We start from the raw sequence: 13,301 nt of genomic DNA on the forward strand, positions 1-13,301 counted from the left end.
TGCATGCAGACAATTTTGCGAGAACTTGTCAGTACTGATAAAGTAGTCTGTGGGTAGAGGAGTCCAACTAATCTACAAGCACTAGCATCTGATGGCTTTTGGGGCAGCCCACAAAAGTTGAAGGAACCTTGTTTCTGGTGACTTCTGTACTACCACACACTATTTTGTCATTTACAGCTTTGACACCTTTAAAATGCTTTAAATCCACTACCAAAAATAGCGATTGTCACAAAACAGTTCAGTAACACCTTGGCAATTCAAACTTTCACATGTGGAAGTACACAGATCATTTTTTAACCCTTCTACCACAAACAATATACAGTAAACTACAAGCCACTTGGCAAACCCATGCTAAAGAAGTCTTAAAATGACTAGCAAAGGATGCCTACAGATAAAGCACAGATTGCCAATTTTTGTTTCTGAAAGTGATTCTCACATTGTAATACTTTTTTTTTTTAAAGAAATCCCAACTTTTACTGTTTTGTTTTGGTTTTTTTTTTTCTTTTCTTAAAGACAGTTATGAAAAAGGCAAGGAAAAAGAAGAAATCAATACACAGCAATCCTGAAACTAACAGGAAAAAAACATGTTAATAACTCCATGGCGGGGGGGGGGGGGGGGGGGGGTGGGGTGAGGGAGCAGAAACGAGGTGGCATTGAGGGGCAAAACAGAACAGATTTGCAAAGCTGTTAGACACTCCTACCCATGAGAAAACACCAACTTTTGGAAAAGACTAAACTGTTACAGATGTTTTAACAACCGCATTTCAATTGACAAGAAGCAGCTCTGGAATTATTTTCTTGCTGCAAACATGAACCCTACAGTTAAACATTTTATTAATCAAAATTACATCTTACTGAAAGAAATCATCCACACTGACTTCACATACAATCCACCTCACAGTCAGTCACTGAACTGTTCGATATGTGGAGACTTCACAATCCAGGATCCATAACTATGTTGCTCTAAGTAGCTTTGCAGCAACTTTTTAGCTTCTTGGTACAATTCAGATTGAATCTAAAAAAGAGGAAGAAAGATCTTGAAAGATCTCAAGAATTATGGTTACAGAGATCTCTGTTCTTTACCACCAGCATATAATAAGCACAAGCACAAACCTCGTAGAAAACAATACCTCCAAATCTTACAGTTCCCTCAGCTGCTGACAATGAGAGAAAGTGTTACAGACTCTCAAAACATATACTTTTTATGTATTTGGGCATTTATTGAGATGAGAGAATTGTTCTGCTAAACATTATTTTTTTCGGCATCTTTTCAGTTCCAATAATATCTTTACACTGAAAAGAAACATTCAATATCATCCAATGCAAATATAAACACACGGTGAACAGCGTTAGCAGTTCAACAGTCAATTAGCAAGCCATCCCATTTCAAAGTAGTTTTTGAATCATTTAAAAAATGATCTCTTGCATGTTCTGACAGGAGAACAAAAAAGACATGTACTTTATAAAAGCTTAAGTTTCACATAACAATTTTGGACATAAGTATCTCCTGAACCAAGGAGAGGAAAAACCTGGAAGAGTACAGAGAAGTAAGATGAGCCTACATATTTCCAAGTATGGACAGAAGTGAGGGAACTGTGGTTAAAGCGATCAAAAATCACAGCAGTTCCTTTAAGTAATTTCTCTGTATTTTTATAGCACAGAGGAAAGCTTGAGACCTCATGCTGTCTTCTGATGAATGATTCCTACTTTCCTATTCCTCTACGACATAAGAATCCTCCCACAAGACTACACTGTGGTAGAAAAATATCTACACGTGTGGTGGGTTGACCCTGGCTGGACACCAGGTGCCCACCAAAGCCGTTCTATCACTCCCCCTCCTCAGCTGGACAGGGGAGAGAAAATATAACAAAGGGCTTGTGGGTTGAGATAAGGACAGGAGAGATCACTCACCAATTACCATCACAGGCAAAACAGACTCAGCTTGGGGAAATTAACTCAATTTATTGCCAATCAACCAGAGTAGGGTAATGAGAAATAAAACCAAATCTCAGAACACCTGCCCTCTACCCCTCCCTTCTTCCCAGGCAAAACTTCACTCCCGGATTCTCTACCAACCCCCCCCCAGCGGCACAGGGGACGGGGAATGGGGTTTATGGTCAGTTCATCACACGTTATTTTCTGCTGCTTCATCATCCTCAGGGGCAGGACTCCTCACACTCTTCCCCGGCTCCAGCGTGGGGTCCCTCCCACGGGAGACAGTCCTCCACGAACTTCTCCAACGTGGGTCCTTCCCACGGGCTGCAGTTCTTCACAAACTGCTCCAGCATGGGTCCTTTCCACGGTGTGCAGTCCTGCAGGAGCACACTGCTCCAGCGTGGGTCCCCCACGGGGTCACAAGTCCTGCCAGAAAACCTGCTCCGTGGGCTCCTCTCTCCACAGATCCGCAGGTCCTGCCAGGAGCCTGCTCCAGCGCAGGGTTCCCACGGGGTCACAGCCTCCTTCGGGCATCCCCCTGCTCTGTTGTGGGGTCCTCCCGGGGCTGCAGGTGGAGATCTGCTCCACCATGGACCTCCATGGACTGCAGGGGGACAGCCTGCCTCACCATGGTCTTCACCACGGGCTGCAGGGGAATCTCTGCTCCGGCGCCTGGAGCACCTCCTCCCCCTCCTTCTTCACTGACCTGGGGGTCTGCAGGGTTGTTTCTCTTACATGTTCTCACTCCTCTCTCCGGCTGCCGTTTTCTGTCTGTCCCAACTTTTTTTCCCTTCTTAAAAATGTTATCACAGAGGCATTACCACTATTGCTGATGGGCTCGGCCTTGGCCGGCGGCGGGTCCGTCTCAGAGCTGGTATTGGCTTTCTCTTGAACACAGGGGAAGCTTCCAGCAGCTTCTTACAGAAGCCACCCCTGTAACCCACCCCCGCTACCAAAACCTTGCCGCACAAAGCCAATACATTCCACCTCTCGCCTCTGTGCATCACGTTTTTAAGAACTATCATTAAGATCTACATTCATCACACAAAATCTTCACTCACATCAACAAAAAAGAATTTCCCACACCGAAATCAAAATAATATCATCACAAAACCGACAAAAAGTGGACAATTTACACACAATCCACCCCTCACCCCTTCACCACAATTACAACAATAAAAATTCCCAACTTGTCATGCAGCTCTTAACTCTCTAGCTGCATTCAGTCCATGTTTTGCCCGTTACCTCTCTCAATTACTATCCTTATCTCGAATTCCTCACATTGCCCGCATTCTCCACCAAAAAGACTGTGGTGGGTTGACCCTGGCTGGACGCCAGGTGCCCACCAAAGCCGTTCTATCACTCCCCCTCCTCAGCTGGTGCCCAAACAGGGATGTATGAAACAAATATAAAAAGTGAGATTGGAAATGAACTAATGAACAAAAAGCTCCCAATCTTTTTAATATGAAACTATTTTAAGTGAGAAAAATGGCCAGCAACCTCCATGTGCTGAGACAAAACATGGCAGATTTTCATAGAGAATGTTTTAAGATTAATTCAGTAGATTAATTTTACTTGAAAAATTTCAGACCATTCTCAGACAAAGATTAGAGGCAATAACAGAGATCCAGCTTTTCAGGTGAAGTCTTCAGCAAAACAGAAAGACCCCCCTGGCTATCAAACCAGCTTAGAGAGTAGCCATAATAAGACTCCTTACTAAAACTCTTCCGTTCTGTACCAGCTTACCTTAGCTTCATGGTACGTTGCAACTTGAAGCAAATCATTCCGTTCTGCTTCCTTAGCAAGCAATCTGAAACGACTGAACATTGCTGCCTTGCAAAGGCGACTTGCCATGTAAGTGCCACTTTTGAATGGTGAACTGCAGCCAAAATGAAAAAAGAATAAAACTCAGTAACAAATACACTACAGGTATATTGCTTTTATCATTACAGGATTTTTTGTACCCTCTAATGCTTTGTGAATATGATCATATGATCCTACTTCCACTTCCAATGAGCAAAGTTAATGCAAATCAGCAGCTGTGAGAATTTAAACAAGTAAACCAAAAATGGTTTTCAAACTGGAATTTATCTGAACTATTTATCTGCCAATTGGTTTTATGCATTAAAACATCCACTACAACAGACAATGGAATAAAGATACCTCAATTCAAAGAACTGTTCAATTTCACATCTTAGCACCTCACTGTAAAGTTACAAGATCTCTAAAGCTACATCTAATCACAGGATGCATTCACCTAACACAGAAGAGAATCTCTCTCATTTGGGTAATGCTGTGGCCTCCATGCATAGCTTAAAAAATGAATGCTCCAATGAATCAGCGCAGAACGACAGGGCTGACCATGATTTCCAACATAATGAAAAAAAATTCTAACCTTTCAGTGGTTTTTCCACTTAACCCATCCACAACTTCCAGTGATGCGTCTGACAATGACCAATTCAAACTAAGAGATCGCTGTTGAAAGTCTGTTTGAATTGAGTGTGCAGCATTCACCAAATAAGTATGAGACCTGTTGACCAGGTAAGGCATGGGAAGCTTTGATGTAAGTGCATCATCAACACGCTGTTTTATAGCTATTTCTAGCCCTCTTGTATCCTTGCAATTTCCATTTCCTATTAAACAAAAAAAATCAGTCACATATGAAGTACATCAAATTAAAAAAGAAAAATTAAAGAAGCTAAGAATGCAGATGTTTCCACTAGTCTACATTATAATCATTTTTCTACACAAAATTGATATTTGGGAAAATCAGTTCCAATATTCAGTTCACAAAATAAAAATGATTTCACAATTTCTTCTCCAGAGGCATCATTATTTTCATTGGATACCTCCTTTCTGGAATAATTATTCTTCATCAACTCTTTACATTCCTTGTAGAACACACCATTAAAATAAAAGCTGCAACACAAACTTTGATGTTCTAGATTTGAAAATACACTACAGAGTTTTCTCATATTACTCCACATCCAACAGTATTTCTGACTGCCTACTAAACAAACATACTTTGGTCCATAGTATCTCAAGGAATGGCCATAGAATTTCTATTAAATAAAAGGGCAATACATTATAGATTACATTTACTTTGAATACCATTTAAGTGAGCATATTAGAAATTTTTCTATCGCTTTTACTTAAAGTGCCCAGACTTCCTCAGAAGGTACTGGCAGGCATTCACCAACTCTTCCAAGATCTTTTGGAGCACTTCAAAAACCTTGTTCTGTGTTAGAAAAGGAAAAGCTGGGTCATCTTCAATATCTGGGGAACTCAAGACACCTGTGTACTAAGTCTCATAATACAAATACTGAGAGGAAGAAACACCTGAAAACCTTTAATTTAATTCCACCACATAAATAAAAGCTACTGAAATGAGTTCCGATAATAGTACGGTCTTCCTGACTGCCACAAAATCGTAGGAATTCACTATCACCTTGGTAATCCCTATTCCCCAACAAAATGCCTATCTGCATGAACCAATACGAAGTGGGGAGGGCGGCGCAGAGCACGGACACAAACAAAACTGAACAAAGACTTTCCCATAGAGCTCATAAGATAACCCAGGGTGAAATTGAGCATTTTCAGTTAAATACTGGCAGTTTTTCCACCACTGCTCCATTCTACAGTTAAGTGACTAACATTGTCACCTTAAAGTCACCATTATTTGACTGAACAGTTAACAGACACAGCATTTGTCACATGATGTTTTCTCAATATCTAAAATACAATTTGTTATAAAACAATGCTCAATATCTTCTGTTACTCTTAATACATAGTAAAGGAATGACAATCTGGCAAGCTAAAACAAGCCCACAATGACAAAAGAGTGAGCATAAGTGAGTTTTACATCAGGGTATTTCAAAGATGAGTGAAAAAAAAAATATACACACTTCATACCTTTTCAGAAAAGTACTGTAATTCTTTAAAGAACCATCTTGGTTTAGTTCATGTTTTATAAAATGTAATCAAACTGGAACATGAAAACATACAAAAAAACCACTGAAATTTGCATTAAGCTTACCTACAAGAATACTGTTTATATACACTGGTTCGATGAAGTGACTCAGCAATGCTCCCTGAATACCAACCACTTCCCATTTTGTTAATTTGTCACTAGCGGACATACTGCTTGCTCTAACAGTTTTAGGTGGACAACAAACAGTTAGGTAAATCTTGCCTTCTATAGCAACATGGAGACTCAGTTCTTCATTAGTTTCATAAGCAGATATAGATTGTGGATTGAGATGTCTAAAGGAAGACAAGAAAATGAATTTCAGTGAGAAAGTACTCTGATTAGAGATTATTGTAAAATGGTATCTAATACGGTTTCTCAGAAAACAGTATCAACAGATCTGGGCCTTGCAGTATGTTCAATATTTGTAAATTTTGGAAACGCCACGTTCAGCTGCTCAAGTAACTGGAATACCAAAATCAGTATTTAAATACGAAATAGTAATTCAACCTAATCTTAGCCATCAGTTGTGCTAACATTAAAAAAGATCAGCATATGCTGCAAACAAGCAATCACTTTGTGTCTACTTACACTATGACAGAAGTTACTTCGAGGCTGTTCATCTTGTAAAAAAGCAGCTGTAAGGTTGGTAATCTCCGTTAAAACGTAACTTACATTGCAATTCTTCAAAATATTTAAAACTAACAGATGCCAACACATCAGGGAGACAAAACAGTGACTGTTCTGAAGCAAAACGGTTTCCCCCTTAACTAAAGAGGGATAAGAAGTCAAAGCTTGAAGTTTTGAGCTAACTCTCCCCAACAATAACGTAACTTATAATGCTATGATCAAAGGTGATTTTGCTTTATTACATTATTATAAAGCACCCATTTAATTTTGGGTTAAGTAACGTACTACCGCCTGTTAATAAGTGGCCACATTTTGCTACTCAATGGATTACTTGAAAGCAGCTCCCTTCTGAAAACTATCTTTAAATAACTCTATACATAAGCAAATCTGCTGTATTAGAAGAAAATATTTCCCAGAGTTCGTCTCAAGAGAGCGCACACCAGAATGGACAAAAAACAAGAGAAAAAGCACTGAACCTGTGATCCGTCAACTACGATAGAGTAGCTTACAAACTGCACCCAGTCGCATCAACCATTTCCTTGTAAGAGCAGGCCATGACACTGAAAGTAATCTAAAACCTTCTGCAATTCTAACAGGAGGAACTCCCCCAGTCAGCACAACTTGCAATGAATTGGCTGTGACTTCCAGTTCAGAAGTCTGCCTTCCCAACACCGCAAATACAGTATGGAAGCCACTAGCTGTCTTGTATATATGGAAAACTTATGACTGTACAACTTTCAGGGACGTTATTCCACTGCACCACTAGAAGGGACACAAAATAACGCTGTTCGTAATAACCTGGTAAACCAGCGACCGCTGCTTTTAAATGTCAAAACTATTAAAAAAAACAAAACCACTTTCAGAAATTTAACAGAAGTTACAAGTGTAAAGATAAGCATAAGATTGTATTTGTCCCATCAAGTTTCTCTCATTACCTTTTTTCTACAAAGCAGAGTAGGAGCCTATTGTTTCAATGCAAGGCTTTTTATACTCTAGTCCTGTGGTGCAAAGGGTGACATGAAGTCACCACATCCTCCTGCTCAGTGATTAAATTAATCATTTCTTAGTATTTTAATAGTATCTTGGGAGGGGGGTTAACAAGTAAGTGGGTATCCATAATAAACAAAGCATCATCCTGAAGCTATAACCCATGTAAAAGTTTATCGTCATGTTGAGCTGTATCTCATACACTTACCACTACCACCCTGTACACTAAAGCTTCCAAAACATGAAAAAAATTCAGAATACCTCCTCCCACCTCAGAAACGTGTAACAATGCGTAATACATATTTTCCCACACTCACAACAATGTGACAATGTGTTTGTCACTGCAAACAAATTAATCTTCCACCACAACATCTCTGAAAATACCAAGGTACTTACATCTGTGATTTTAACTGAGCAGTTCCTTTTGGAAGCTGATTCATGTAGAGAAAGATAGCTGTATTTTGCTTTAGGGTAAGCAGCTTTGAGCCTGGTGCTGTGCAAAATATGGATTTCTCTGTCCTTGCTGGATTTTCATTATAGAAGAGCAAAAGATGTCTATAAAAATATCTAAAAGAAAGCATTAAGTAACAGTACATGTGAAAAGCACTACTTTGTTTACAAATACATGGACATTCACATTTAATTCACAATTTGAAAACCATCCAGAAGGTACTAACTATAAAATGCAAGTGCACTTATATTTACATTTGCAAAACTAAAACTGAGAAGAACTGGCTGCAAGAGAACTGATAACTATTTATACACACATTCTCACCTAAGTAGAGAACGCCTTGCAATAACAATGGCATGGCTGTCATGCAACACTCTTCCACAAGGTTGAAAGCACTGACTGTAATTATATTCTCCTGTTCCTAGAGCTACAACTTCATGCTGTCCACCTAAAAAGAAAAAACATTTATTTTTACATCATTGTGGTGGGATAGCCTTGTCTGGCTGCCAGGTGCCACCAAGCTGCTCTCTCACAGCCCCTGTCCGCCAGCAGGTTGGAGTCTATGATCTTAAAGCTCTTTTCCAACCTAAAAAATTCCATGATTCTATGAAAAAACAAAATGAAAAGGCTCGTAGGTCAAGGTAAGGACAGGGAGATGGCCTGCCATTTACCATCACGTGCAAAACAGACTCAACGTGGGGAAGATTAATTTATTGCCAATTAGAGCAGGATACTGAGAAACAAAACCAAAACTAAGAACACCTTCTCCCTACCCCCTCCTCCTTGGCTCAACTTCACTCCTGACTCTTCTACGTCCTCTCCTCCCAGCCCGAGTGGTGCAGGGGTATGGGGAAGCATCAGTTCCTGACACTTGGTCTCTGCCACTCCTTCCTCCTCACGCTCCTTCCCTGCTCCAACACGGGCTCCCTCCCACAGGATACAGTCCTTCCCACCAGCTGCACTTCTTCAAGAACCGCTCCAGTGTGGGTCCCTTCCACGGGCTGCAGTCCTTCAGGCACAGACTGCTCCAGCGTGGGTCCCCCGCGGGGTCACAGGTCCTGCTAGAAAACCTGCTCCAGCGTGGGCTCCTCTCCAGAGACCACAGCTCCTGCCAGAAGCCTGCTCCTGCGTGGGTTCTCCACGGGCTGCAGCTTCCTTCAGGGCATATCCACCTGCTCTGGCCCATACTGGTCTATACACACAGCCTCACTCCTCTTTGAGACAGCACAAGGAAATGCTTACGTAGGTCTTGAATAGTTGCATGACTGTAGCATAATTATGCATGTGACAGAGCCATCAAAACAGAGCATTTCAAAGAAGGAGACCCACCCATTACATTTATTAAGGATCAGAAATGCATTAATCAAGGCTCTCTGGCAACACAAACAGCCTAGGTTTTCCACTCCCCGATACTCACGATCAAAACAGACTTGCCTTTTTCAATGATGAAGGCAGCCAGTGAACTGCCGCAACTTTGGTACTCAGGATGTGTGGTAGTCAGCCTGTTAAATACTTCTCCAAGTGTCTGCGAAAGCTTTTGATATATAAGCTGTCCTCCTTCTAAATAAAACAATAAAAACCAGCAAGACACAAATTTGCAGGGGAGGGGAAACAGACATGATCAACCACTTGACAAATTATAACTGTAAACACATGGTAAAAGCACTATCAACACATGCTTCTGGCATTCTGAAGATTATCAGGATGAACATGAATAAATAAAGGACAAGTACACCTGAACAATTTATGCTTTTATTATTCATGACAATAAATCAGGGTTATGGATCAAGTTTGATCAACTACTCCACACAGTGTTTCAAGTAAGGACAGAAATACTGGTTCTATTTCTGTCACCAGTTCACCACTTAAATTCAAGCAATTTACTGAAGTTGTGTCCATTTGTAGAACCAATGGTCAATCTCCTATTTTAGTGACACTAATTCTTACAGCGTTCTTCAAAGAGGTTTAAGATAACAGCAACTCCATAGAGATCACTGAATGTATTAAAAGAAGAATTAAAAAAAAAAAAAGGCAAATTAAAACAAAAAAAAAAGCAAGCATTTGCTGGCTAATTGGAATCAATAGAGAAAAACAAGACTATTCCTTACCAAAACAGATCCTTGAGGCGCGAACACAGCTTACTGGAGTTTGGGGCTCAGCAGGAGTACAGAGAGGATCTAAGAATTTAACAAAATTTCAAACTGGGATGGACATTGCAAGTTTCAAAGCATGGATCTCACACTATTTCCAGCAAGTTAAAGTTTCTAATTCTCTAAGAATTTTTTTTTCCTGACTTTGAAGTCCTTGTAAGCGTAGAACTATTTAGGCAGCAACCCTTAAAAGAAGATAAATGTTATGGTAACTGAATTCTTTTGAAAGTAGTAACTCAGCGTTGAAGCCTTTTAATCATAAAAATTCAAAACCACTTAGGATCAGCTTCATGTTGCTGTTACCTAGTGAGTAGCAAATCAAGTGGAACAGCAACAAATAAATTAATTCCTCCAGTAATCTCCACTCTGGGCTACAAACTGATGCAACTCCTCATATTCAAAAGACAAAGGAAAAAAACAGTTAGCTCTGTCCAAAGGATTCAAGAAAACCGACAGAGGCCCTGATATGGAAGCATTTAATAAAACTACACAGAGATTTTCCATAGGAAACCTTTAAGCCGAGCTTTTCAAATTCTAAATAGGTGTTGCTAGAATATTTACCTGACTTTTCAGAAGCCTTCACCCCTGTATACTGCAAGTTAAGTAGCTCATCAAGAGCCAGTTTAGCTGCATTTAATCTAGATTCCTTCTTGTTTTTTCCCAGTCCAGTCTTGTAGCAAACACCGTCTACCACAGCACAAAAGGCAAAATAAGGCCTTATGATATTGCCTTTAAAGGAGAAAAAAAACCCAGACACAATTAGTGAAATTATTTTAAGGTACTTTTATCCATAGCTTTATGTGCTTATATTCATTCCAAGGACAAGTACAAGACAAAAAGACAATTTTAGCAAATACAATGCAAACCTTTCACTTCCAGAAGAATTGTAGTGGCTTTCACTTTATGCACTTTTCACAAAGTTCTGGTAGCAGCCAGAATTTTATACAACTCATCTGATCAAATTCTGTAGTAATTAATTATGAGACACAGCTGTGTGGACAATAAAAAGGGCAGCCAAAAAGCAACATATGTGTAGGGCAGTACAACCAACAGTTAAAAAAAAAAATAAAATCATCTGTATTAGTGCCATCAATACTAACTGCAGAATGCCAGATCATCTCAAGGACAAGCAAATACTATTTTACTTAAGAAAAGAAGTATTTACCTGCCACACTAGTTTCTTTCAATTCAAGTTGTAAATGGTGCATTTGGGCAAACTGATGCAAGGCAGATACTGGGTTTATTACCCCCTGTTCATATCTTGCAATAAACTCCTCTAGGTCTTTCTTTGGAGGAAGTGCTGGTAATGGCGGTGCATGGGCTGCTTTCAAAAGAAAAGGTTCTGAATCAAAATTAAGAGAAGAACTGAACACAATGACAGTTTAAATCTGTTTACAATAAAAGCTTTTTCGATGCTTCTTAGAAGAACAAAAAGCAAAACATTTACTCTAGAGCAGTATTTCTTTGTACTGAATCCTACATTAACAACAGCAGCAATTCTGAAACGGTGTGTACCTCCTCTTTTAAAAGCATCAAAGCTTTGAGTACGAAATCCATTAACCTCTGAATATAGACAGACATTACATGTAAATACAACATATATTCCCCCTCCCCTCCCCTGCAAACCAGCCATCAACTGAAAGTTGCTGATGGCAGATTAAAAACAATGGAGCATGTGGTTTTTTCACACAAAACTATGAAGCAGCGAACACCCTATCGTAAAACACTATAAAAAGTTTTAGCAACCACACACATTATTCAAATAACAGATAACTCATTCAAAGAAAAAGAAACCCACCCACAAAGAGCTGCTGAATACAGAGACAGCGCCTCTAGCTGAAGTGGCCAGGACAGAACACAGGGAGAGCTGCACCACACACCCACCCTGACCCTCCAGGTCCTCCCCACGCCCATGATTAACCACACTGGGAACGACGAGAGCAGGTGGGTGGATATTTCATCTGTCCTAGCACAGAGCCCTTAGCCTCTTCAGAGGGCAATATGAAGCAAGTTAGTCAAGTCATAAAAGACTTCTATAAATTCTGAGGAGTTAGTCCTGAGGCAAACCCACACTTCTGAGTTTCATTCAAAATACAAACTCTTTCAAGGAGCACACTATATCTGGACAGTTGTCTTTGACTTGGAGATCTCCTATAGAACAACCAATTAACGTTTCCTGCAGCAACTACTTCTGTGAAGGATCGGTGTGTTCTGTTAGCTTTGAGAGAAAAAAATGAAATCTTTTTCCCTGTATCCACTCTAGGATGGACAGGTTGCCATATACTCAGGCACAAGTATCTCCCAGCCAAGAAAAACTGAAGTAAACTAAGTTCATAAATAGGTGCCTTCACCTCAATACAACTATTTGGCGAGACAGAACTCAAAAACATCCCAGGACATCTGGAACCGCAGTTAAAACTTCTTCTATGAAAATTCATGAAGCAGGACATATTCTATATTTTGGCAACCTCTACCACACTTTTAATGTGTAACTTGGAATTTATAATTATGAAACGCAGCAGACTATATAGCCCACCCTACAACAAATCTCTTACTCTAACAAACTTCCAATAAAGGACATAGGAAAGAGAGGAACAAGGTCGAGCAGATGCTAAAGAAGTCACTTAAGAAAGTACAACCAGTAAGAAAAAGCAGCAGAGGGGGTTGCAACCTTTCAAAAAAGAGAAAAATCATAAAGTTACTTATTCACTAGCATCAACAGTGTATTTTAATAGCTAATCTCAGCGTACAAACGGAGAAGTATACCTGGATTTTGTGTCACCTTTGGTACAGCACACCTCTCAGAAGGTGGAAGTTTTGGCCTTACACTCACAGACTGAGAAAGCACCTCTAAAGACGGCTGCCTAGGAGCCCGAGCTGGCAAAGTCGTCTTTTGCATGGGGTCAAAGGGGGGTATTCCAGCACTCCGAAACCAGCCGCTGCTGCTAGTCATTTTGGATCAACCTAAATAAGTTTAACAGTAAAGTTACGAGATGTTTTCTCCGTTTTTCTTAGTTAAGCCGTTTCCCCAAGAGCACTACCAACAACTCGCACTCCGCTTCCCCACACACCGGAGCAAAAGAACCGAGACCCAGCGCCCTTCCCATCCCTCCCCTTCCCCAGCCGGCACCGCAAGGTTCGAAGCCCCTTCTCCGGTTAGTTAACCACCTTCCCCCACGCG

General features: G+C 40.3%; 1 protein-coding gene across 1 annotated transcript; it reads right to left on the reverse strand.

The window, feature by feature from the left end:
- Window positions 1-721: 721 nt before the first annotated feature.
- Window positions 722-13,073, reverse strand: ADAD1 (adenosine deaminase domain containing 1). The gene is made up of 11 exons (XM_030020774.2): window positions 12,887-13,073; window positions 11,286-11,462; window positions 10,682-10,849; window positions 10,079-10,147; window positions 9,405-9,530; window positions 8,295-8,418; window positions 7,916-8,086; window positions 5,972-6,198; window positions 4,331-4,568; window positions 3,682-3,814; window positions 722-1,015 (listed from the first exon to the last, which is right to left on the reverse strand). The coding sequence occupies exons 1-11, from the start codon at window positions 13,071-13,073 to the stop codon at window positions 902-904; spliced, it is 1,734 nt and encodes a 577-aa protein (XP_029876634.1). The 3' UTR covers window positions 722-901.
- Between the last annotated feature and the right edge of the window lie 228 nt (window positions 13,074-13,301).

This window comes from Aquila chrysaetos, chromosome 1 (assembly GCF_900496995.4).
Source record: "Aquila chrysaetos chrysaetos chromosome 1, bAquChr1.4, whole genome shotgun sequence".
NCBI lineage: Eukaryota > Metazoa > Chordata > Aves > Accipitriformes > Accipitridae > Aquila > Aquila chrysaetos.

What these genes read in the sequence shown, in the direction of transcription:
- ADAD1 (XM_030020774.2), bottom strand. Translation starts at nt 13,073, where the DNA reads ATGACTAGCAGCAGCGGCTGGTTTCGGAGTGCTGGAATACCCCCCTTT. An exon ending in GCTCAGTTAAAATCACAGAT is followed by an intron (nt 6,199 to 7,915) that starts GTAAGTACCTTG and finishes GTCTTCCTTTAG; the next exon opens with ACATCTCAATCCACAATCTA. An exon ending in TATAAACAGTATTCTTGTAG is followed by an intron (nt 4,569 to 5,971) that starts GTAAGCTTAATG and finishes TTTGTTTAATAG; the next exon opens with GAAATGGAAATTGCAAGGAT.